This window comes from Vipera berus, assembly GCF_964194415.1.
Source record: "Vipera berus genome assembly, chromosome: 10".
In the NCBI taxonomy this organism is placed as follows: Eukaryota; Metazoa; Chordata; class Lepidosauria; order Squamata; family Viperidae; genus Vipera; species Vipera berus.
The window spans coordinates 13,676,212-13,702,223 of NC_138213.1; the positions used below are offsets into that span (position 1 = coordinate 13,676,212).

General features: G+C 40.0%; 1 protein-coding gene across 1 annotated transcript in view; it reads left to right on the forward strand.

The window, feature by feature from the left end:
• Positions 1-7,817: 7,817 nt before the first annotated feature.
• Positions 7,818-26,012, forward strand: part of VAT1L (vesicle amine transport 1 like) — a 42,287-nt gene continuing 24,092 nt past the window's right edge. The window contains exons 1-4 of the mRNA XM_081336272.1: positions 7,818-8,098; positions 15,205-15,334; positions 21,115-21,330; positions 25,421-25,563. Coding sequence (XP_081192398.1) covers positions 7,824-8,098; positions 15,205-15,334; positions 21,115-21,330; positions 25,421-25,563 — 764 coding nt within the window. The 5' untranslated portion in view covers positions 7,818-7,823. The remainder of the gene's footprint in view (positions 8,099-15,204; positions 15,335-21,114; positions 21,331-25,420; positions 25,564-26,012) is intronic.

Below are 26,012 nucleotides of genomic sequence, written 5' to 3' on the forward strand. Positions count from 1 at the left end.
GAAAGATTGAGGGCAAGAGAAGAAGGGGACGACAGAGAATGAGGTGGCTGGATGGAGTCACTGAAGCAGTAGTCGTGAGCTTAAATGGACTCCAGAAGATGGTAGAGGACAGGAAGGCCTGGAGGAACATTGTTCATGGGGTCGCGATGGATCAGACACGACTTCGCAACTAACAACAACAACAAGAATTAAGCTATTTCTGTGCAATCACCAAGAAAGCTATGTGGATGCCTCTCCATGTGTCAATTTCATCTCAGAGCTGATTTTACCTTTACTATTATAGGCACTGTCCCCTTGGGTAGAGTGCTGTTTTGTTAGCTATTATGATGGACACTTTTTTCCCAGTATCTATAGGATGACACATAAATAATGTATAAACCCAACCTGCCTAAACCCTTTTATGCACAATCTGCACCATCACGCTTAGACTTCAGGCAACAGCAGAAAAACAGTAATGACTTGGGTTAAATAAGCTAATGCCTTCTATGTTTTGAGATGAGGGAGGCAAAAGCATTTGCAAGATGAATACTTTTGAAGAAGAAAAAAATTACTCACTCTTTTTTAATCCAATACCAGTCTGAGCTTTTAATACTCCCCCTCAACAGTTCTGGCAAAATCCCACCATAATTAAACTCAGGACTAAAGTTAATCAGGGATCTTTTTTTGCCCTATCCGGACTGTGCACAAAAGCTGGGCACAGTTTGTAGGCAGAGAAATTATATTATCCTGAGGGAAGGAGAGATTGTTTTCTAAGACAAAACTCTTCCTTAGAGGTAACAGAAGCACCATTCCTGGGAATTTCTTACCTGAGAATGGGAAAGAATGAAGATGTGAGAAGACCAGGAGACTGCAGGCAGATGGAGAATCACTGTATGGTGAAAAATCAGATAACTCACTAAGCACAAGAACAGAATAACAGTTAGAAGGGACCATGGAAGTCTTCTAGTCCAACCCCCTGGCTCAGGCAGGAAAGCCTGTACCATTTCAGACAAATTGTTGTTCCATCTCTTCTTAAAAACTTCCAGTGTTGGAGCATTCACAACTTCTAAAGGCAAGCCATTCCACTGATTAATTATTCTCACTGTCAGGAAATTTCTCCTTAGTTCTAGGTTGCTTCTCTCCTTGATTACTTTCCATCTGTTGCTTCTTGTCCTGCCCTCGGGTGCTTTGGAGAATAGCTTGGCTCCCTCTTCTTTGTGGCAACTCCTGAGATATTGGAAGGCTGCCTTCATGTCACCCCCAGTCCTTCTCTTCATTAAACTAGACGTACCCAATTCCAGTAACCGTTCTTTATATATATTTAGCCTCTAGTCCTCTGATCATCTTTGTTGCTCTTCTCTGCACCCTTTCGATTCTCAACATCTTCTTTACATCATGGTGACTAAAACTGGATGCAGTATTCCTAGTGTGGCCTTACCAAGGCTTTATCAAGTGGTATTAACACTTCATGTGATCTTGATTCTAACCCTCTGTTAATGCAGCCTAAAATTGCATCCAAGAACACTAAATCCTCTTTACCTTTAAAAGAATTTCTAAAGCAAATTCTCCTTCTTCAAATGGAGTGAGAGCAAGCAGAAAACCAGAGTGTGCGAGTGAATGCATTGTGTATCTCTTCCACTGAAAGGAGAACCCGTCTTCACTCCAAAGTGCATTATTGTGTGTGTGTGTGTGTGTGTGTGTGTGTGTGTGTGTGTGTGTGTTGGAAAAGAAAATACAGCTCTCAGTAGAGTCTCTAAACAGAAAATTGCTTCATTACAGTCATGATTCATACTGACTTCTGGAGAGAAGGGGAAAGAGCTTTGAGTGAAGTTGGCAGAGAAGAGGGAGGAAGGAAAACAATTATCTTAGATTGTGAATAAGCTTTTTGAGTGACAAGATTGCTTGATATGGAAAATTGGCGTAGAGAAGTTTTTCATGCCTCTCCTTTGCTGATTCACTTTCCAAAACGAAGACAAGCCACTTAAATCAGACATGTCAAACACAAGGCCTGGGGGCCAGATACGGCCCGCAAAGTGGCTTCATGTGGCCCACGAAGCCTTCCTGGAAACAGTGAGGGAACAGCCCCCACTGCCTTGGCCCTGGCCCAGAGACCCTCTTCCTGCCAGAGACCCTCAGATCTGTCCCACTCCTGCCCAGGCCCCCTGACTTAAATGAATGATAAGGGATTGTAATTGCACCAGTAGAAATACAAAATTCTCAAGTATGAGAAATTGAACACCGGGGCCACCACTTACCTCAAAAGGTGATAGGTTACCCTTGATTAGACGGGCTCAAGGGGATGCTAGGTAGGTATTTTTCCAAGATTCTTTCAACTGAATTCCAGCAGTGAGAACGGGATGCTGGCTTAAATAATCCTTTCCAGCAGAACAATTCCACAATTCTATAAACAGACAAAATTCTACAACAGGCAAAAATAGCACCCATGGTGCTCACAGTCAAGCTTTGAGAGCACCAAGGACTCCACAGACTAAAATAGTTCAGATGTACCCCATTCCATACTATATTTATTTGCTCATTTCACCTGGTAAAGGAATATTTTTTATGATATCGAAAGGAATTGCTGGACCACGTAATCAACAAAATGTGCAGGAAGAATCACGACTTGTTTGTGGGATCCTTGGCAGCCTCTGAGCTTAGTTGTTTTCTTGCAGATGATTCATTACCCTACTAGTAACATCATCAGTGCTAGAAGACAGTGAGGTTTGCTCTCTTGTTTACATACAATGGCTTGCCATGTCAATGTGGGTAGGAAACTGGTTTCTTGATTGCTTGTACATAAACAGAGCAGATCACATTCCCTTCTAGCCCTGATGATGTTACCTGGTTGGGTAATGAAGCATCTGCAAGAAAACAACCAAGCTCAGAGAGCACCATAAAAGGACCGCATAAACAAGAGTCTTGATTCTTTCTGTACATTTTGTAGATTACATGGTCCAGCAATTCCTGTTGATATCATAAAAATATTCCCAATACCAGGCAAAATAAGCAAATAAAGTATGGAATGGGGTACATCTGAACCCCACAGTTCAATCCCGAGCTACCAATATTCTCTTCTGTTGGATTCTTGTTTATTCCTAAGCCTTAAGCATATTCATTTCAAGAATGCATCTGAGCCAAAGTAATTCATATTGCTGTGTTTCCCCACCCCAATGTTCACAAAAATGTTGAATTGCTGATATGTCCACTCTTTCCTGCATTTTCAATTTGCCCTTCCTCACCTGCCTTTGTGATGTCACAATGCAGCCAAACTAATTGGTATTGTATCATCCCATCCACTGTTTGTGATTTGAAATTGGCTGCTATTACCCCTGAGATTAAAGCAAAACAGAGATTGAAGCAACAGTTAGAGAAGAAAACACCAGTAACATAGCACCCTCCTAGGGAAATAATTTTGCCTTTTATATTTTTATATTTCAGGTAGACTTCAGAAAATCTGTACAGGTGACTATTCAGTGCAGCCTTGTCTAAGGACAATTTTCTACAATATAATTTAGATTTTAAAAAAAACAGATGGGAAATAAGATTTATTATTTAGGTGGGCAACGTTTGGTGACTGTCACCTCTATTTGGCCCTTTTCTGTACTTACGTTGTGAGATTAAATTACTTATTTTTTGTTAACTGAACTGAACCTCTTTTAGGATTTACACTGCAGTGATTGCATCTTCTCTTTTTGAAATAAGCAGAAAGTGTGTGTGTGGGGGGGGGGAAGCAAACTTGACATTTTGGTTGGAGGACCAAAAAAAGGAGATGGAAAGTCACACTTTATCTTAGCAGCTCAGATTCCTACTACTGGTTTAGACAACAAATAGTTTCATTTTTTTTTAAAAAAATGTACTGCTTAAAATTCTAAATGTCTGTTCAACTGACACGTTTCACTGAAAATCAATTATCTGTGAACTAGCCTGATAGCCACCAAGAGAAGTAAATCAGAACTTAGTTCCATGCTAGGATTCATGGGAAAAAAGGACTTCGTCTTCTTTCATTATTGACAATTTGCTAAGCTGTAATGTGACTTATTGATTGTATTGTATGGTGTCAAGCCACAAAGATTGTACCTAGCTAGCTAACTAGATACATAGATAGATAGGAGAGAGAGAGAGAGAGAGAGAGAGAGAGAAAGAGAGAGAGAGAGAGAGAGAGAGAGAGAGAGAGAGAGAGAGAGAGAGAGAGAGAGAGAGAGAGAGAGAGAGAGAGAAATTGATTGATTTTAGGAACTATTTTGAATTACAACTTAGCATAGGGCCCATGATCCTTTTCCAAAGTTGATGACCAGCCACCTGAAGTGCAGGTTCTGATCTTCTCAACAGCTTTTCTTCTCTATATTTCAGAGCCCCCCCCCCCAAATCCAAGCTGCATTAGATGGAAAGAGAAGTCCAACCAAGCTTCTCTTGAATCCAGCTTGACTCTTGGGTGACTTCGTGAACACGTCCATGTTGTTCCCTTGGCTACAAACAAGTAGTTTGCTTAGAATTTCTTTGTCTCGTCCATCTAAGTACTTACAAGGCCCAATCTTGTTTAGTTTTTGGAGATTAAATTAAGTCAAATCCTGCTTTTTTTTAAAAAAAGGGAGGCGACTCAGGTTTAGACATTGGATTTGTTTGTTCACATGGTGTCCTCTAGGGTTAAGTTTCTCATTTTTTTCCAGTTTTTGTTTTTCCCACAAATTTGAGTCTGCTGGCATATGACTTTCCTCCAAGTACTTTCCATTTCCCACACCAAACACCACATAATTAGGCGACATTGTTTCTGAAAAGGAATTGATGGGTTGTTATTCTTTTGTCAGCAACATCATTTCTTTTTGCTAGCAAAGGAACCTATTAGGTGAAAGATGGATGGAGGGCTACTGGAGAAGACCTCATCAGATCCATGCCAAAATGTTCAGATACTTCTGATGCAAATGAAGTGGTCAACCAATTTGAAATTCCATGATGTGTGTGTCAAAAACACCCCAATCCACCAGCTACAATGGTGGAATTGAAGCTGTGGTTCACAGCACATACAAAACAGGCAGAGCAGGCAGAATAAATGCTATTTTTTTAGGAGCATTCTTCTCTCAATCTCCCTTCCCCGAGTTTATTTCTGAAACATAACCTCAGAAAAGATCCATATGTGTAGCATTTCTGATTTTTAGCCAGGCAACTAGAGTTGAGGGGGAAAAAAATTAAAGTGCCTTTTGGTATCACTTCCTCTAGCAAGCTTAAATGTAGTTTATTTGAGAACCTTTTTTAAAAAAAAAAATCAGGACAAATTAGAACAAGGTCCCTTTTCTGAGACTCCGGCAGATGTTAGAATTTTATACCTGGTGATAGCCATACCTGCATCTGAGATTTTTCATGAAAAACAACAACCCAGCATCAGTGAGAAAAGAAAATTGCAGGAACGTTTCATGTGGAACAATGGAATTTAATTGGGGCAGTGGGTTCAGAGGTATTCAGAAGATCACAGTTCTTCTCCATATTATTAAGGATGATTTAGTTTTTTCTTAGCTCCCTGTTTATGCCATCACGGTGGTTGGAAGCACAGTCTATAGCCCACTGCAATGTCTGAACCTCACCAAATGTGATGTATTCCTGGGTTAAGTCCACTCGTGAGTTAACCCAGCGTGTGAACCCACTTCCCAAATTCAGCAACAGGATGTTTCCATAGAAATCCATAAATACCTGCATCCTTTGCTCAGCATCCAGAATCAGGTTTGGTCTGTCAGACAACCTCAGATAACTTTCTTCCAAGTGCTTTGAGGGAAGCAGGAGGAATTTATTTTATTTTTTTAGTTCTTGTTAAAAGCAGCCTTAGAATGTCATGCAAACCTAGCTAAATGCGGCTTACTCCATAAACCATGACTCGTTCAACCGAATGGATCCACTTTGCATGAGTGAGCTCTGGCTCCAGCAAGGGAGGGTTGTAAGCCCTGGCTTATGTTTTGTGCAAACCTAATCATTGTAGCTTGCACAACAAACCATGGCTTCTGGCAGTGTGCCAGCCTAAGCCTCCTAGGTTATCCCAGGCCACCTGCACACGTGGGGAAGCATCAGTGAAGGCTCTTCTGCCCGGGCACAGAAAGATAACGCATAACCCCTCCTTCCCAGGTGGGGGGGGGAGGGCGTCTTCCGTGCGACATCCTTCCTTCCCAAACAGTGAGAGCATCCCTTCCAAATCTCTTTTCTTCTCTTTTTTTTTCTTTTTTCCTTCCTGTCCTTAAACAGCTCATTTCAATCCCAAACGAGGATTAAAGCGCAACATTCACACGAGCACAAAAACCCAAAGCCACCAAAGAGCATCCACAGGCCAAACTCAAATCAATTCAACTCCACACCCCCACCCCACCCCACCCCACACCCCTCAAACGACGTTGTTGTTGTTAGCTGCGAAGTCGTGTCCGACCCATCGCGACCCTATGGACAACGTTCCTCCAGGCTATGGACAACGTTCCTCCAGGCCTTCCTGTCCTCTACCATCTTCTGGAGTCCATTTAAGCTCACGTCTACTGCTTCAGTGACTCCATCCAGCCACCTCATTCTTTGTCGTCCCCTTCTTCTCTTGCCCTCAACCTTTCCCAGCATTAGGCTCTTCTCCAGTGAGTCCTTCCTTCTCATTAGCTGGCCAAAGTGTTTCAACTTCAGGATCCGGTCTTCTAAAGAGCAGTTAGGGTTGATCTCCTCTAGGACTGACCGGTTTGATCACCTCGCAGTCCAAGGGACTCGCAGGAGTCTTCTCCAGCACCACAGTTCAAAGGCCTCAATTCTTCGAAGCTCAGCCTTTCTTATGATCCATCTTTCACAGCCATACATTGCAACTGGGAAGACCACAGCCTTGACTATAGGCACTTTTGTCGACAGGGTGACGTCTCTGCTTTTTAGTGTACTGTCTAGATTTGCCATGGCTTCCCTCCCCAGGAGCAAGCGTCTTGTAATTTCTTGGCTACAGTCAAACGACCCTAAAATCCCTTAACTGGGGAACGAGCAGATGGCTTGCTCGAAGCCCCCCCCCCCGCCCGAGAGGCGACCGCTGCCCTCCAAAGACCAGGCGGAAGTCGCCGCGCCCCCCCTTCCCGCGGCAACCCCCTTCCCCCAGCTTTCCCCTACCTAAGGTAAAGGTAAAGGTTCCCCCGCACATGCGTGCTAGTCGTCTCCAACTCTAGGGGCTGGTGCTCATCTCCGTTTCAAAGCCAAAGAGCCAGCACTTGTCTGAGGACGTCTCCGTGATCATGTGGCCGGCATGACTAGATGCCAAAGGCGCATGGAACGCTGTTACCTTCCCACCGTAGTGGTCCCTATTTTTCTACTTGCATTTTTATGTGCTTTCGAACTGCTAGGTTGGCAGAAGCTGGGACGAGTAACAGGCGCTCACTCTGTTACGCGGCACTCGGGATTTGACACGCCAAACTGCCGGACCTTCTGATCAACAAGCTCAGCGTCCTAACCCACTGAGCCACCGTGTCCCTTTCCCCTACCTACCCCCCCAAAAAAAAAATCTGCTCCCCCCTCTAAGACAAACCAAAAAAACAAAAGTCCCTGCGCCTCTACGCCACGGGGTACGGTAACCAGCCGGCGGGCACGCCCCGAGCCCCGGGCAGTCCGGCACCTCCGCCGCGCGCGCCCCCGCGATGGCATCTGGAGGAAGGAAGGAAGGAAGGAAGGGGGGGGCAAAAAGAAGACGTCCGGCCAAGCCAGGCGCGCTCCCGTCCTGCGGCTGGCTCTCCCCCGCCTCCCCACCCTCCCGCGCTTCCCCTTCCCGGCGCGCGCGCCCCCGTCCTCTTAAAGGCGGCTCTCCAGCCCCGCCGCCTTCCTTCTGCCGCCGCCGGAGCAGCAGCAGCAGCAGCGCCATGGCCAAGGAAGGAGCCGAGAAAGCCGAGGAGACGGAGCAGATGATCGCGAAGGAGGCGCCCGAAGGCGGCGGCAGCGGCGGCTGCAACGGCGAAGGCATGGGCGAAGGCATCATCGGCGGCGGTAGCGGCGAAGGCAGCCCGAAAGGCGGGGATGCCAAGGAGATGCGAGCCGTGGTGCTCTCCGCCTTCGGGGGCCTCAACAAGCTCCGGGTGTCGAAAAAAGTGATGCCGGAGCCTCAGGAAGGAGAGCTGAAGATCCGCGTGAAAGCCTGGTCCAGTATTCTGGCTTGTTTTATTTTTATTATTATTATTATTATTATTATTATTATTATTATTATTATTATTATTATTATTATTATTATTATTATTATTATTATTATTATTATTATTATTATTATTATTATTATTATTTATTATTATTATTATTATTATATTTTTTTAATATTTTTTTATTATTATTGTGATGATGGTGATGATGATGATGATGATTCGGGTTAGCCGACGGTCGTCTGGAAGCATCTTCTTGCCTCCCTTCCATCCTCTGCGTCTCTCTCTCTCTCTTTGGATTTGATGGGCAAACGGGCGTCTAGTGGAGGGGTTAGGGATTGGAGACTCTTCAGCTCCAATGTAGTGACTGAGTAAGAGAAGAACGGGTTGGCCCCATGCCCCCCCCAAAAAAAGAACCCTACCTTTCCCCCTCCCCATCCCCGTTTTATTCTCCAGCGACTTTTGCAAAGTTCCAGCTCAATCTCGGGGGGGGGGGGGCGGTGAATTTAATAGGGAGCTCTCCCACCCCCACCTTTGTCCTTTGCAATCGATGCCTTCCTTAACCATCAGGAGAAAAGAGCCTTTTTTAAAAAAAAAACACCTCCAAACAAACAAACTGGGGCTTATTCCCAAGTTCCGGAGCATTTGGTTATAAAAACAGCTTTCTGAGCTTTGACTCAGCAGCAAATGCGGCTCTGTCCCTAAGTCCTCATTTGTAGGAAAATATGCACAAGACTGCAAGCAAAAAAAAAAATCGACTTATCTTTTTTTTCCCCTTTCTCCCTCTTTCTATTGCTCTTCCTCTTTTCATCTTTCTCTTCCCCCCCCTTTCCTCTCTCCCCATTGGCGCTCAATAATGGGGTGACGGTGAATCTTAAAAAAAAATGTGAATCATTTTTGCTATGTTTTTTTTTTCCAAAGGACCCAATGTATTAGAAACCCTTTCAAGTTTTTTTTTAAAGGATTCCTGTGTATCAGGAAGCCTTTTCCAAGGGGAACAATATTTTGGGCTGTTTTGGTCTTTTTCTGGCACCTTCACATTTCTCTTATGTCTGTGACACCCCCCCCCCCACTCTTTGGTATATGTGGATGTTGATTCTGCTACATAGGGACTGATTGCCTTTCCTTCTGATAGCCTCAAGTTCTTTTCTTTGGTCAAGCTCATTAATAAATCCTCTTTTCCCCAACGGGTCCCCTGCTCTATGCTTAATCCCTGTTTTTCCCCTCCTAGCTAATTTTTTTCCCCTGGAAATTCTCTATTGGAAAGATGCGGATGAGGGTTAGACGTACGGCTACTACAGATTGGAATTATTCAAGGGCTGTACAACTTGTTGAGATGCTGAGAGCTTGAGCAAACTGTGGGTAACATGTTGGGTTGGAATTTCTAAAAGTGAGCAGTAGAAATCAGAAAGAATGATGAAGCAGGCTTGTAAAGCCAATGCTGGCTTGCTGCCTCTTCTTGAACTCCTTTGCTTACTTGAAGGAAATGCACCTATTTAAGCAAACTATAACTCATTGTAAGGTCCTTGAGTTGTGCTTGACTCCTGATGACTACCTGGGCAGAAACATGCAGTTTTTATGGGGGGCAATATGGGAATGGTTTCCCAGTATCTTCTTCCTGATTATTTTAATCTACTCGGTGACCCTGAAATTCCCAAGGATATTTAACTAATTGTCCTCTCTAGTTAATAGTTATGTCCAGTGCTGCTTAGCTTCCCAGCCCAAAGTTAAGTTGTTATCATCTACTGAAAATACAATATTTTTATCTCCAACTTGGCTCAACCCAACTACCTAGATATGCAGTTTTGGCAGGAGGCAACAGTCATTTGCTACTGCCTCCTTCTAGGATGTTCTTACAGTTTCCTCATTTAGCTGATTTTCTGTAGAAGTCTCCCATCCAAGGGACTAACCAGGCCCAATGCTGCTTAGCTTCTGAGGTGACAGAAAATAGGTCAAGGGTGGATTGTGTTGCTTAGTTTCTTCTGAAAGTATGTGACTGTATGAACTTAAACATATTGTTAGCCAGAAGTCATGGGACTAATCCTGTTGGAACATTTTTGTTTCTTTTGCAGTAAAGAAATAAAATAAAAGAGATTAGAGTCGTACACTTTATGTCTGTGCAGACAATCTTTCTCCCGCTTTAAATTGTTGGTCTTAACTGTTTTAACATCTTGGAGGTTTTGATGTTATGTTTGTTGTTAAATCAGCAGGATTTATTTACTTCTGCTCCACAAGGCCATTCCAAACAATGAGGATAATTGGAAGGAAAGAGAACTAAGAAGTGGCACATAAAAAACTGATTTAGAATTAACCACCAACCCATCTCTTCCATCTTCCTGTTCCATATTAAAACTGCCTTCTCCTAATGATGTGGAAGGAAGGGAATTTGCTCTGGCAGTCAGATCTTTATTATAGTCCTAGACTAGCATACGGAAGGTGGGATACAAACAGTGATTTTTACAAAAAAAATTTTTTAAAAAATACACAAATAAATATATATATTAAAAAGCCTATATATTTTTTAAAAGCCTATATATGTTTGTGTGTGTGTGTGTGTGTATACACATACACATATACACACTTATACACACACACACATAATGCATACACACAAAAATCTAAAATATACAGAGGAATAAAAACAACAGATAAATACATGAAAGGTTAATATATATCATTCATATATATATACATATACACACACACACACAAACACACACACACACACACACACACACACACACACACATATATATATATATATATATATGTAAATTATTCAAATTGCTAGTAAAGAATTTGGGAGGCTGAGATGATCATTTCGAACTCTTTATGTTCTCATCAGTCAGTCATACCCTTTATCTGAGATTCGAACCTGGGCTGATTATATATTAGGCAGTTGTTTTAACTTCCTGAGCTGTCATAAGTTGACTATATCCTGTGGATAAGCCTTGAGTCAGGCCAAAACAGGAATGAAAGAGTTAATTAGCAAGCTGCATTCAAAAAGCCTTGACAAATACTTAACATATATATATATATATCACAATACAGTACAAAAAATTATTTGAGGGATTTTAAGTGCTGTTGACAATGTTGTGTTATGGAAAGATTATCCTCTACAAGATTATCCTCTACAAGCAGCAGAGAAATATCCAATTCTCCTGATACTTGTACAAAAATGGTGAAATGAGGTTATAGGTCAGCGGTCTTCAAACTTGGCCCTTTTATGACTTGTGGACGTGTGCCTGGCTGAGGAATTCTGGGTGTTGAAGTCCACAAGTCATAAAAGGGCCAGGTTTGAAGACCCCTGCTATAGGTTTTCATATAGTATGTGATTAAGTGATTAGAAGTGCATCTTTCCCAAATAGATGGAACTAGGTGTTGACTACAAACAATAAAATGCATTGTGGAAAGTTTCGGTTCAAGAATCCAACTACTTTTTGCCTGTTTCAAATGTGTTCTGCCTTTACCTTTACCTCCAGTTTTTCAACAATTTATCAGCATTCCGTGAATATGGGTTGTATTGCATCTTCAGGGGTCTATTTTTAGGGGTGCCCAAATTATTTTGAAACTTTGACCAGTGGTAGAGTTTCACAGTGCCTCTTTCTGTCTCTCCCACGTTCTTGGATGTTCACATTTGCCACATGCTATATGTCAGGGGTCTTCAAACTTGGCCCTTTTATGACTTGTGGACTTCAACTGCCAGAATTCCTCAGCCAGCATGTCTAACTGAGGAATTCTGGGAGTTGAAGTCCACAAGTCATAAAAGGGCCAAGTTTGAAGACCCCTGCTATATGTTCTTCCCATTGCACATGTGCTACTATCCTATAGATCAAAAGCAGAGATATAGGATTTATTTGGTAATTATATAATCATAGATTATACTATTGTAGCACACATACAGTATGTATGCTACAGTTTTAGTTAGGTGCATGTTTCAAAGAACATTTGCAAAGTTAATTCACTCTGCCAAGCTTTGGGGGAATTGTGGTAAGGTAAGGCTGAGTTGAGTCCTAGAAGCCCTATCAAATTTGGGCCCTGGTTAAAAACATGTTGGGAAGTCACAAGTTTATTGAGAGGCTACAATTTAAAGGATCTGTTAGTAGAGTGAGCATGAGTTGGAGAATATTCAGCTCTTTATGAAATTACAGATTTTTCAAAGTAATACTGTATGCAGAGAAGTGATACAAAATGTCCTTCTCTCAATGCTGAGCTTCAGTAGCTTAAAAAACATCCCTGGAACATAAGTAGGAAACGCATCAGAGACTTGAACATCTCTGATACTCAGTCCAAATATGCTTTTCAATCCAAGGGTAAAGACAGTGGTGGATATAGGTGAAGAAAGACTAATCTATTATTTAAAATATTTCACACAACTGAAAATGAAATTTCCCATCTAGACCATCCATGTATTCAATGTCCACATGCATCAAATGTCCACAGAATTTGGAGCTGCAGCTCCTGACATCATTAATCTATCCTGATAGCAAGTATAACACTGTACTGCCACCTCGCATTGGCATCCATGCTAAAATGAAATTCCAGTCGAGAAGCACTCATGGATGAATGAATATTGATGCTCTGGCAGTATAGAGGTTAGGAAATGTTTCAGTGCAGATTTGGTATGAGGAAGGTATGTGAGGCATTTTCCAATGGAGTTCAGGAATAGAAATATCTCCTGTGTACCACCAGGTCAGAAAATCACATTTCTGCCATCCAAGTGTGGCTCCTGTTACACAAAGTCCTGGCATTTTATCGGAAGGAGAAAAAAAAAATCAAGGTGAAATGCTGCAGTGCTTATTTTAGAAGACTTTAACCTTGAAAGAAGCATTATGGCTTGGGGAACAATGGGAACAATGATTTGTATTGCTAAGGACCAGGCATACATTGGGTCTGGTTGCTTATTTTAAATCTGCCTAGTTTTACTGATTCCTTAGAATTCTAGAATTCTCACTCAAAGTGTGAATAATTAGCTCAAATCATATATTTAACACATTTTGCAAAGAGCCAGTTCTCTTTAGAAGTCTATAACGTTGGTAAAAGTGGAAGGAGGAGGAGGAGGAGGAGGAGGAGGAGGAGGAGGAGGAGGCGGCAGTCAACCGCAAGATCAATGGACCTGGTTCCAGAAGTGCAACAATAAGTGTGTCATTGAAAAAATTGAAGGACCAGGCTGGGGACAGGTCATCTTGGAGAAAATCAGCCTATGTAGTCAACAAGAACTGGGGCTAACCTAGTGGCATATAATCTATCAATGATCATGGATTATGGGCAGTGTAGTCCAAAACCCTTGGAATGTATAGTTTGCCTACCCTTGGTAGAGAGGTGAATGCAATCCAATCTTGGATCGTGTTAAATTTCATTCTGCTTTATAAATGGAAGCTGGCTGTCTTTCTCTAGTATATATTCTGGCTCCATTCCATTGCTTTGCTGGATTTGTTCTGCCTTATATTCCTTCATATTCTTATTCAGTTCATTACAAAATATATCCCGCAACGCTAAGCATCGTATTACTGTTTACCCAAGTCTTATGTTTGAAAAAAGCAATGAGCAATGGGTTAGAGTAGAGTTTCGTTCTTCTCCTTTTTACTGTAATGCGTGTCTGATTCAATAATATGCCAAGAGTGGTCTATTTCACCATCTCAGGGTTTTATAGATTGGAGTCAGCCATTAAGAGTATTTCCTTTCTTTCTGCTAAAAAATGTTAACTCAGTAGGACTAAGAGTAAAAGCATAGCGAGAGAAAAAGACTGTAGCTGGAATCCAGGAAATCTTTAAAAAGCACACCAATAAAAAGAACGAGACAGCATTCACCAGTTTGAAGCCATTTTCAGCAAATTAGGCTTAAGTACCCAGAGAATAACATTTTTGCCGTTCAGTGAAACAAACAGCTTAGCTTCATTTAAAAAAATAATAATAATCTCCAGTGCTGGGAGTAACCATTGTCTTATTTCCACTAACATGTTTAAAGGGAATTGAAAGTCTCAAGGATAGAATGGGGTTATTCAAATAGCTTTGGACAAAATCCTACACAGTTTTGTAGGTTGCCATCAGTGTTTTAGCTATAATCCAGAAGCCCAGGGAAACTGTTGTAACAAGGAGTTATGGTAGTCCTCAATTTATGACCCCAGTTTTGGTCTTCCATTACTAAGAAAGACAGCCCCATGAGTTTGATCATGTGATCATGCAGTGATTGTTGAAAACGTGTCGTAAGTCACTTTTTCTCAGTATTGTCATCACTTTGGTCACTAAACAAATAGTAGTAAGTCGAGGACTATCTGGAAGGGACTCATTGATAACCACATTTGATTAATAGCCCATGGATCAGATTACACCACCTTTTTTGAAAGATTCGGGAGCATGGAAAACAATCAGATGAAAGTTACCAGTAATTTGTGGGAAAGGAATGTTACGTTTCAGTTTTTAACGGTATGCTATTGTAATATAGAGTAGCTTCCTTAAAAATTAAATCATTTGCAATCTCCTCTGTACTTGGTTGAAAACTGAACCAATTCGTTTTTGTGAAGTCCTTAATATTTTAACCCCACTATTTTCCAAAGCAGTATAAACAAAAGTGGATTTTAACTGTATGTGATTTTGAACATATAGAAAAGCAAAACCTTCCCTCTCTTCAGGTTGTGGACTCTTTCCCTTTGGAAAAAAAAACCTGTTAGAAAGTCATGCACATTGAATGAGACTTATCGCTCAATCTATTGTTGCTGTTGCCTGTTTCTTTGAGATTAAGTCTTAAAACTTCAAACATAACATGCTGGGGGTTTTTTTGGGGGGGGGGAGATTAATCAACAAAAGGACAATGTGTAAAGGGGTGTCTATTTTTAATGAGAAATTATTTTGTGTTACTTGGAGAAGACAAAGAGAAGGAAACAATGTAATTTGAGCTCTTCTTAGGAGTATCCCAAAAGATGAATAACGAATTCAGCTTGGGGGAAGGGGAATGAAAAGAAATCTCATATAAAGAGCATTTTGGGTTGGTAACTAAAACATGGTTGTAAATGGCATCATAGGACTTTATTCAATGTCACTTTGGTGGTGGTTATCAGCTACTTTCAAATGTAGGCCTTCATATCTTCCCTTCTCATTTTCTTTCCTTACAGTGGCTTAAATTTTATTGACCTGATGGTTCGCCAAGGGAACATTGATAATCCACCAAAAACACCACTTATACCTGGATTTGAATGCTCTGGAATTGTAGAAGCTCTGGGTGACAATGTGAAAGGCTATGAGGTAATATGATGGTGCTTGAGAACAAAACAATATATCCATAAATTAAGATAAACCAGTGGTTCTCAACCTGTGGTCCGTGGACCCTTGGGGAAGGCGCAATGTCATCAGAGGGGGTCCACAAAGGCTGGAAGAAATATTATGATTTAAATCTTGAGTTAGGTCTTGGGGGTCTGTGGCCATGGTCCATGGCCACAAAATGTATTTAAAGGAGGGTCCGTGGTGAAGAAAAAAATAAGAACCACTGTGATAAACCATAACATGGCCTGTTTGGGTTTTATTATAATGTGGTGCGTGTACCTGCCTATCATTGCTTTGTGTTGTGTGTGGATCAGGTTATTGTAGGTTTAAGTATCCTGGCATACTACAGTGTCAGAACTCTGCCCATGTGTTGAATGTTAAAGTATTGTGAATCAGTACCTCTTGATAAGGATGTAGTGGAATCTCCAAAATGGAACAAATCAATTAACCAGATATTAGTGAAATTTAAATGGTGGTAGAGCATTTGATGATTAAATGGCCTTGTTCATACCTCAGATTGAACCATAAGATGGTTTGTTTGCTTTGGGATTAGAATTAGACATCCCTATTCCAATATGTGTTCTATAGCTACCAGGAGACTGGGTTTAAAATGGCTGGTTAGAAATAAGTCTAAATATAACAGCTATATAAATATATATAAATACAGCAAACGTGCAGCAGCAGTGAAATAGAAGCAATTTTAAAACGCTAGCGTCGTGACAAAATTCTCTCTTTAGAAAAAAACAAAATTCACATTAGGAATGCTACTGTTGATGTAGCCAATAGGAGAAGTACTGCAGAAACAAACACAGATCATCATCATCATCATCATCATCATCATCATCATCCCTTAATGACAATAGTTATGCTTGGTTCTAATAGAATATAGACTCCTTGAGAAAAACTGAATAGAATGAAAAGGAGAATCAAATAGGGAGAAGTTCTTTGTAGGAAACGTGAAAAGCCAACATGCTATAAAGGTAGGTCTCAAATCTATAACCCACCAAGTCATTTTCTGGAAGAAGAAAAAAAAAAGATACTTAAAGGAAGGAGTGCAAAGTGCAGGTCTCAGCTGACAAGGACCTACCCTCTTAGAAGGTGTGGGATGGTAACAAGGAAGGCAAGAGCAAGCTAGGTTGACAAAGGTGGGGAGGAAGAAAAAAGGAGGGAGTTGGCTGGCCGTGACCCAGAGCAGTAAAAGTCACCTCCATTTTTGTAAACCCAGCAGAAGATCGGCTGTCTCAGCTCGGGCAACGTTGCAGCTTGTCAGTGTTGTCCAGCTCCTCCTTGGGGCTGGAAGGAGGTGACTGGAAAAGATACCTACGATGGCATTCACTGGGTTCATCCAAGACTGGCCGAGTTAGCCTTGCTCCCTCTTCTTCCAAGGACACCTCAAGTAGATAGATGCCTGCTTAGCGGGGTGATGTCAGGATCCATGGACCCCATGGAGGCAAATGCTCAACCTCTGGTAGGAATTAGAAGGAAATGTCTCCTCTGGAATTTGAGGGATTAAACATTAAGAAGTGTTCCTTGCTTGCTTCCACATAGCCATCAGCTTCAATGGTCCCAGCTGCTCTCCACCCAAGAGCCAGCCATAGCCACCCCTGCTGCCCAAGTGGCTTATATAAAATAACCCCAAATGTAGTTACATTTCATAGTAAACTTCATCTATTTAATATACATGTGCTTGCCACCCTTATTTTCCTCATTCTTGACCCACTAGAGGTTTCATTGTTAAGGCCTTTGGGCTTTTGAGCTAGTCTCGAATAACATTCATGGCAATCTGAGTTTGAGATTTAAGCTGAAAAGGAAAAGCAATCATTTCTTTTGGGCCCTAAATCTGTTTTTCTTCAAAAATACAGTGAGAAATAACCCAGGGCTATTCAGACAATCAGAAGATAACTGCATTTACCTCTGTGCAGACTGCAGTCAAGACAGTAACTTATGAATTGTTAAACTGTCTACTATATCACCCTTAGTATTTGGCACACATAAATTTTACTTGTCTTACTGAACAAGAGGCTGCAGACTTTCTCCTAAAAAAAATTAAAGGGAGGAAAACCTTTAAAATATTACCAACTTCTCGGCAGTAGCTATAGATTGTAGAATTTGAATGGTGCCCTCTTTTTATTATTTATTGTTTCAAGATTGGCTTACCATGTACTCTTATATTTTATAGTATACTTGTGTTTTATTGATCTGGGACTATAATCAGTAAACATAACTAGCCAATCTGTGAATGGAGTAGCCTTCTGCCCCAGCTGTCATTCAATGTCTGCATCCATCCCATATTCTTAGATTTTCCCATGTGCTTCTAACCATCAAAGATTGGGGTTCTAGAAAGAGCTCACTGCAATTTGCTTGTTTGTGGCTTAGCGTGTTTTGACCCAAGGATGCTTTTCCAAAAGGCAAGTTTTTTCTTTTCTCCATAAAAATATTTCGCTTCTCATCCAAGGAGCTTCTTCAGTTCAGCCCAAAACTGAAGAAGTTTCTTCAATGAGAAATAAAATGTTTTCAAGGAAGAAAAACTAAGAAAATCCAGTTGCCTTCTGAAAAAGCATCTTTGGGACAACCATGACTTGGATTATTGAGAATCTCCCTAAACACATGTTTTTGTAAACTCAGTCAACTGTAGTCAAACTCAGTCAGCTATAGTTGATGCTTCTTAAGCCAAATAAACTTTAACTTATCGGGTAAACAAACTGGTACAGTATATCCATTCAACTGAAGACACAAATGAATGCCCACTAGTTACGACTGCAATAAACTTTATTCCAAATCTGCAATTCATCAACCAGTTGAATGAGTTTGTTTCCACTTCTTGGGAGGAGGGGCCCGTAATTGAGATATTCAACTTAATTCTAAGCTTTCACCCATTGTATGCAAATACGGTATATATATTTTTATTTGTTTGTTAAGAATGAAAGAAAACAGGTAAACCATTTTGTTTCACGTAAAAATTCTACTTTTTGCTGGTGGGGAAGAAGAGGTGGGAAAATGGACGTGTCATCCTGTTTCAGTACCATTTTACAAGTTTGTAATCTTTTCTATACCCCAAGGCAGTTGAAATGTGACACTACTCAAGACGCTATAAATGTTTCCGTGCTATAAAGCTCTCAATCCAGCCTCACAGCCTTTGAAGGAAGAGTAACTGGGTTCTAAAAGGGTGCAGTAGAATTTGATCAAGATGGAAAAGCACTGTTTCACAATAAATTAATACGTGGGAGGCAAAAGAGAGGTGCTAGCTGTTTCATTTTCTCATTTTGAAAGGTCATCACCTAAAAGACATGCAGAGCTAATAGAATATGAGATGCTCTATGATGGGAGATATAATCACTGATGGAGCATTTAACAGCCTTTAACATTTAATAGGTGTCTTCTTTAAAAACAGAAGATAGGCTTTGCATCTGGTGGGGTCTATTTCAGTTCCCAGCATTGCTACTTTATGAAAAGAATATTTGATATTATTAAAAAAATGTATAGGCATATCCAAGTCAGCCTACCTTGTCATCCTGCCTTTAAAAAAAATCATATTATGATAGTTGGTTGTCTTAATTCATCCTACAGACTCAGCTGTTTTATTTGTCCATTTTAATCATGCTATGGTGCTTCATTATTTAGTCAGCATGTATTATAGCAATGAAAATCCCCAGCTTATCCAGATGTTGTTGGATTATAACTCCATCTCCTTAAAATTTTCAGGGGTCTTCAAACTCGGCCCTTTTATGACTCATGGACTTCAGCTCCCAGAATTCCTCAGCCAGCATGTCTGGCTGAGAAATTCTGGGAGTTGAAGTCCATGAGTCATAAAAGGGCCGAGTTTGAAGACCTCTGCCTTAAATGAACATAGTAATGAGGGATGCTGGAAGCTAAAGTTGATTAAGGTCTGAGCTTTATGAAGTGCATTTTTCTTGAACTTGAACAAAGTTCTTGAGCTTTATCAAGTTCAAGTTAATTGACAGTGTCAATGCTCACTATTCCTATTTTGTATTTCACATCAGCCATCTCCCACCTGATAAGACCCAAGGTTTATTGAAACCAAGAGTCTCAACTTCCTAAGCAAATTCCAAATTGCAACATGATTCAGTAAGACTGAGTAACCCAGTAAAGAAATAAGCTCTCTTAAATATTTGTTTTTATTTATTAAATGTGTATGTTGCCCATCTTCTCTACCAAGAAATTCTGGGCAGTTTATAATGTCATAAATAACAGAATAAAACAAATATAAGATTTAAACATCACCAGGAAAGCAAAACATTAAAATTAATATTAAAATGAATAAATGAACCAATTGCATAGATGGGGTGGAAGTAAAATCTTGTACTTGTCTACTAACCATTCCAAAATGGGATAGTCGCATCAGGGCCCCAAGCCAGTTATAAATATAACTATTAATATAAATTAATTATATTAATATAATAAATTAATATAAATATGTAAGCTTACTTTTAAATAAGCATGGGTAGAACTGTACTCTACAGCTAGGCAGCCTTTGAAGCATTGAATTGTATCTCACACACACTATTCCTGCTTGCTCACCAGCAATTATTTCATTTATTGTAATAATATACTTTTTGGAAGGAAAAAGTACAATGGGCCAAGCTAATTAAGTAACCAAAATAATTTTATTTCAGATGTGTTCATGTGAAGAATCAGATGACTGTAGGAAAAGTCTTGAACTGTTAGCTATAAGAATGTCAGCTTTGCCGTTTAATTTCATTTTTTCCTCCCAAGCTGTAATTCTGTATTGACATCAAAATAAAACTGCATTGAGTACTTGAACATGCTATATGGAATGATAATAACCAGTTTTTAAAATTGATTTTTGCTACTTTATATGTGAAAACAGTCTTCCTTTCCCTCTCCCCGTATTTTATTGTACGAATAATTAAATATGAGCAAGGTAAAAAATGTATTCCTGCTTTAAAAACTATCAAAAGCAGCTGATAAAGTTGAATGTACTGTAGGCAGAAGACTGCAAAGATACACATGTTGCCATCTGAATCAAACAGTGTTCTCTAAAACACAATTCAGCATAGTGATGCAGCTTATGCATGAATTTAAATCCACAGATATTAAACATGCCAGGAAGGGGTGGATTTACAATCACTGTTAAATACTTTTCATTTAAAATGTGAAACATATAGGACTGATTTTGTTCAGCTTGGAATAAGCCAGCTCTATAAACTGGTTTAAACAATAAACTATTGATTATTTTGAACTTACTTTCCCAAAATATTATGGAAAACATAATACTTAGGGCAGGAGTCTGCAATCTTAGCAACATTAAGACCCGTGGGTTTCAACTCCCAAAATTCCCCAGCCAGCGTGGCTGGTTGAGGAATTATGGGAACTGAAACCCACAAGTCTTAATGTTGTCACGTTTGCAGATCCCTGAGACAGACTATTATCTGTATAGCTCTTTTAGTTTCAAAAGGAAGAGGATGTTTTCAACCTCATTTGAAAAATTGAGTAGCCCCATCGGTCTATTTCAGGAACAATACAGTCCTGTCCAGAGGAAAAATGGGATAGAAATATGGCATAACAATATCTGTCATATTTCTACACATTTTGCATCATTCTTATGCCCACAGTGACTCTCATCTGCCCTCCCCATATGTGATTGTAGCCCTAATCACTGGATGTTACTGTCACCAAGGAATAACTGCCAATGTCTGAAACCAGCCTGCATTTTGCGGGTAACTCAAGGAGGATTATCCAAGAGATTGTAATCCGACTGTGTTTCTTTCAAATGGTTTCAGATTGGAGACAGAGTCATGGCCTTTACCAACTACAACGCCTGGGCCGAGGTTGTATGCACACCTGTTGACTTTGTGTACAAAATTCCCGATGACATAAGCTTCTCTGAAGCAGCTGCCTTTCCTATGAATTTTGTAACTGCATACATGATGCTCTTCGAAGTTGCCAATTTGCGAGCGGGCATGTCTGTGCTGGTTCATTCTGCAGGGGGTGGAGTGGTAAGTTTTCACTTTATTGTCCTATAAAGAATTACAATTTTGATTGTTAGTATTAATAACTGATCTTGTTGTGGATTTTGCAGTTCCGTCTTCTTATGAATTGAGAGGGCTAGATGTAAAAAAAACAAACAAAAAAACCCCCCAACAACCCACGTAAAAGTCTCTCCTGCTCAAAAGAATGTGTCTTTAAGGGGGTTATGTCATGTAAATAGAGGAAAAAGATACAAGAATTTAAATTTAAATTTTACTATAAGTAGAATTGGATTTAAAATGTAGCAGTTACTGGAATTCAGTCTGCTTAACCAGATGTTGTGTACTTTAATGCCATGAAAGTAATGAAAATTTTCTTCCAAGCCCGGTTTGTTGAAAGAAAACTGGCTCCTTGACCAAGAAAGTCTATAATGACTTCCTTTCAGAATAAAATAGTCTGTATAATCTGAGAAGAAGAAGAATTATTGGCTTCTGAAATCTGGCTTCTAATTTGTGGCTATTGGTGAAAATGGAATGAATATTGAGAGCTGGGTACATTAAAACTGAGGAAGAGCAAGAGGAACTTCCAAAAGTGAACATATATGGACTTTCCATGTAGAAATAGAGATACTCAGTTGAGTATGTTTTGGAATAATCTTAACAGGATTTTATGAAACATCTTTTTTAAAGGACAGATGTTCACTGATATGTCACATTTTCTTGAAGAGGAAGTGCTTTGGAAAACAAAGTTGTAAGCTTTACCTAGGCCAAAATCTTGATCATATAAGTTACAAACTGCCTAACCAAGACAATAAAGTAATTGCCATAGCCAACATTATCTTTATACTTTTGTTCATGTTGAATGATTACTCCTGAGTCATTGCTACTAGCTGTCTGGAATGTATAATCTCATGATATTATAACTCAGTATAAGCAAAGAATGTTTTTATTTTTCTCAAATACTTTCTTCCTCCTTCTACCCCACCCCACCTGCAAAAAACCCCCCACCCAAATGCAGACCGTTCAAATCATTTGAAGCCAGAAAAAAATTTGAGTGCAAGAGAACTTTGGAAGAAGTTACTGAACTCCACAAAAGCACTAGTACTATTTCCAAATGACACTATACAGTCATGTAGTTAATAACAAACAGTTGCAAAAAAGGTTAATCTGGAGACTCCCACACTAGCTCATGGTAGGAAAAATATCTACAGCAGTACAATTTGAAACAATGATTGCCTATCAAGCTGGTTTATAAAAAATGCAAGGGAGTAGGCATTGGATATAGCCCCAAGAGAGTGATTTTGTAGGCTTGTGTGGATAACATATTCCAGGACTTTAATGTCTAGCAGGAGGAGGACAGCCAAAGTACCCCATTTATTTTCAAATGTCATGAGCATTCTCGAGCCATTAAGTAAAACAATGGAGGTCCTGTGGCCCAAGAATCTTGGACTTCGTTTTGCATTAATAAAAAGTTCCGAGTCATTGTTTCAAGTACTCCAAACATTCCAGGAGCACATGATCTTTTGCAATATCAAAAGGGTGGGAAGTCTTCTATAGTCTTGGATGATTTATGGTGACCTCTCCACTGGTTGCTTAGATGGGTGAATGGTACGGCCATTCCTTTCGAAAGGAGTGCGGCTTCTTATAAGTTTAATCAATAAATACATTTCAAAGATGAATGGTTGAAAGGTATAGCTAACTGCAATGATCCATGGTTATTGTATTCCGCATGATTGTGATATTGGAAAATCAGGATCTGGGATCGCTAACCATTAGTTCTTTTTCAACTCTGCACAAGATTTCCAAAGATCTTGGCTAAAACCTATAACCTGAAAATCTGCTTGGCATTTTCCAACACTGAATCTCCGATCACCATCCCTAACTATTGCTATCAATGGTTAGAGATCTGATTGTCTTTTCTCCATCCCAGCAAGCACCTAAAAATTTAATTTCTGATGAATTGGGGAGCCTCCTGAATAATTTGGGAATAAGTATAGTGATAAAGGGGGAAATCAATTCATCTGGTTGTTATTTGTTTCCTTTCCACCCAGCAACCAGTTTCTCCCATCCAATGAGAAGAAAAACTTTCCTTCCAGGAATGTTATTTGGGTCTAAGTGCTATCCATGTCTCACCCTATAAGCAAAACTGGGTAATTCAAGGTACTAGTAATGGTGTTTAAGGCCCTACATGGCAGGGGTCCGGAGTACCTTAGGGAACACCTGCTGCCGGCATCAACTTCCCTCCGCCCTGTGCGTTCCCACAGAGAGGGCCTCCTCAGGGTGCCACCGATCAGAGAATGTCGATTGGTGGCCCCCAGGGGGAGATCCTTCTCTGTGGGCGCCCCGGAGCTATGGAATCAGCTACCGGTTGAGCTCCGGACGGCGCCCGACCTCCGCTCCTTTCGCCGCGAGCTAAAAACATACTTTTTTGAACAAGCTGGCCTGGCCTGATGAGGGGATTGGTGGGGTTTTTTATTGTTGTTTTATTGGGGTTTTAATATTGTATTTACTGTTTTTAGTGTGCATATATTTAATCCTTTTTTAATTTTTGTAACTTTGTATTTTTATTCTTGCCCTGTTCACCGCCCTGAGTCCTTCGGGAGAAGGGCGGTATATAAATATTATTAAATAAATTAAATAAATAAATAAATAATTCATCAACAGGGAGATATAGGAGTGTGCATCTTTTATAGGGATATTCTCTACATCAAAGCATTTTCATTTTTCATTACGAAGAAGCCTATTCTGTCAGATTTCCACATCACTCTGCAAATGATATCTTTAAAAATATATATTAAAATGTACGGTTTAATGCAACAGTCCGTTTGCCATAAATATTTTAAACATGGAAGCCTGTTTTCTCTGTGGGAAACCCTCCTGAATGTTCCTATTTTTATATGTGGTTATTGAGCCAAATGCTGCATTGTCAAATCTCCAGGGAGGTACTGGAGAAGGTTATAGAGAAGCTTAGTAGTTATGTGTTGTTTATACATCTAGGAAATCTCCGAATCAGGGCACTTTGCTTTTATCTCTTCTTTTTTTTTTCTTCCCAAGAATGAGTCTGACAGTCCACTTTGCAAATACTCAATTCATCTCAAGTGAGGTTTGTTTAAATCAAATAACAGATTGTTCACTTAATAAATTATCTTTCCCAATTTAACCGTCACCTAATTTTGAGGGCCCTAAGAGAATAAAATAATTCTTTAGTCCAGCTGAAGAGCAACGTCCTAGTACATTTACACAGGCAAGAAAGATTTAAAATGCATCATAAAATGGATCATCAAATAAAACACTCCATTTGCCAAAAAAGACAGCGATTCCTCCTTTTACAAACCCAAAGTGTCCGTCTACAAAGCAAAATGTGGTGTTACCAGGGGGCTTGTCAACAAAAGGATAGAAACTTAACAAGTTTCTGAGCACATAAGAGGATGGGCAAGGAGGTGAAGCAAATTCCATACAAAGGTCTTTATTTTCTTTTATTTTTTAAAAAAGGTGTTCAAGAATTTCAACTACTGCTGGTCTACTGGGAAAAAAATGTTCATTATTGTTACATTGCTGAATTTCCTGTAGCCGAGCAAGTGAGCTTTAAAGAATATTCTCCAATTTTTGAGCAGAGCAAAGGTCTTAATATAATAGGCTGGCTGGATATACAGAAAGTGTACTCCATTTTTATTGCTTTAAAAGTTCTCACTATAGTTTTCCCTCTGCTGCATTGGACAAGGAACTCTCCATCTCACAAGGCACAAATGGCTAAAGCACTTGTGAGAGGCAGGCAACAGTGTTTTTCTATGAATCATCATTTTCTTTGTTGATTGGAAATCATCACCAAACAGAAGGAACTAGACCTGAATGGTTAACATTGTAATTTTTGCTAGTAATTGAGTTTGGAAAGACACACTCTTCTCTCAATCCCCAGGAATCCCATTTGAAGCTGAAATACAACATTTGGCACGTACTTTATGCCTGCAGTGGAGCTTTTGAAAGTTTGGATTGTTAATGTTTTTACAAATGAAATTGGGCTTGGAATCTCGGCTCAGTTGAGGTCCATAACAGAGGATCGGTAATGAACGCTAAACACATTTGATATATCCATGCAACTAATATGCAAATGCATTTGTAGGGACAAGCTATTGCTCAACTCTGCTCAACAGTTCCCAATGTTACTGTCTTTGGAACGGCTTCTTCCTTCAAGCATGAGGCCATCAAAGAGTCTGTCACCTATCTGTTTGACCGAAATATGGATTATGTCCAAGAAGTTAAAAAGTAAGTGAGTGAGTTTGCATTTTACTTGATAGGGGAAATTGTTAATGAGAACAGTAAGAAGGTAATGGAGGTGACAAGTAAGTTAATTTTGGAAAATAATTTTATTGTTCTATTGAAAATGGTCTCTTAGAGTAAAAGATGGAACAGTCACAATCTTCTTCTTCTTCTTCTTCTTCTTCTTCTTCTTCTTCTTCTTCTTCTTCTTCTTCTTCTTCTTCTTCTTCTTCTTCTTCTTCTTCTTCTTCTTCTTCTTCTTCTTCTTCTTCTTCTTCTTCTTCTTCTTCTTCTTCTTCTTCTTCTTCTTCTTCTTCTTCTGCAACTCCTAGATGGTATTTCTAGATAATGATGATGTGACCAGCTATCAATGGGAAATGAAATGTTAGGAAGTCTCCAATAAGCTTATCACATGAACAATATATTTTAAAAAAGAAAAGCAAAATGGGGTGGGG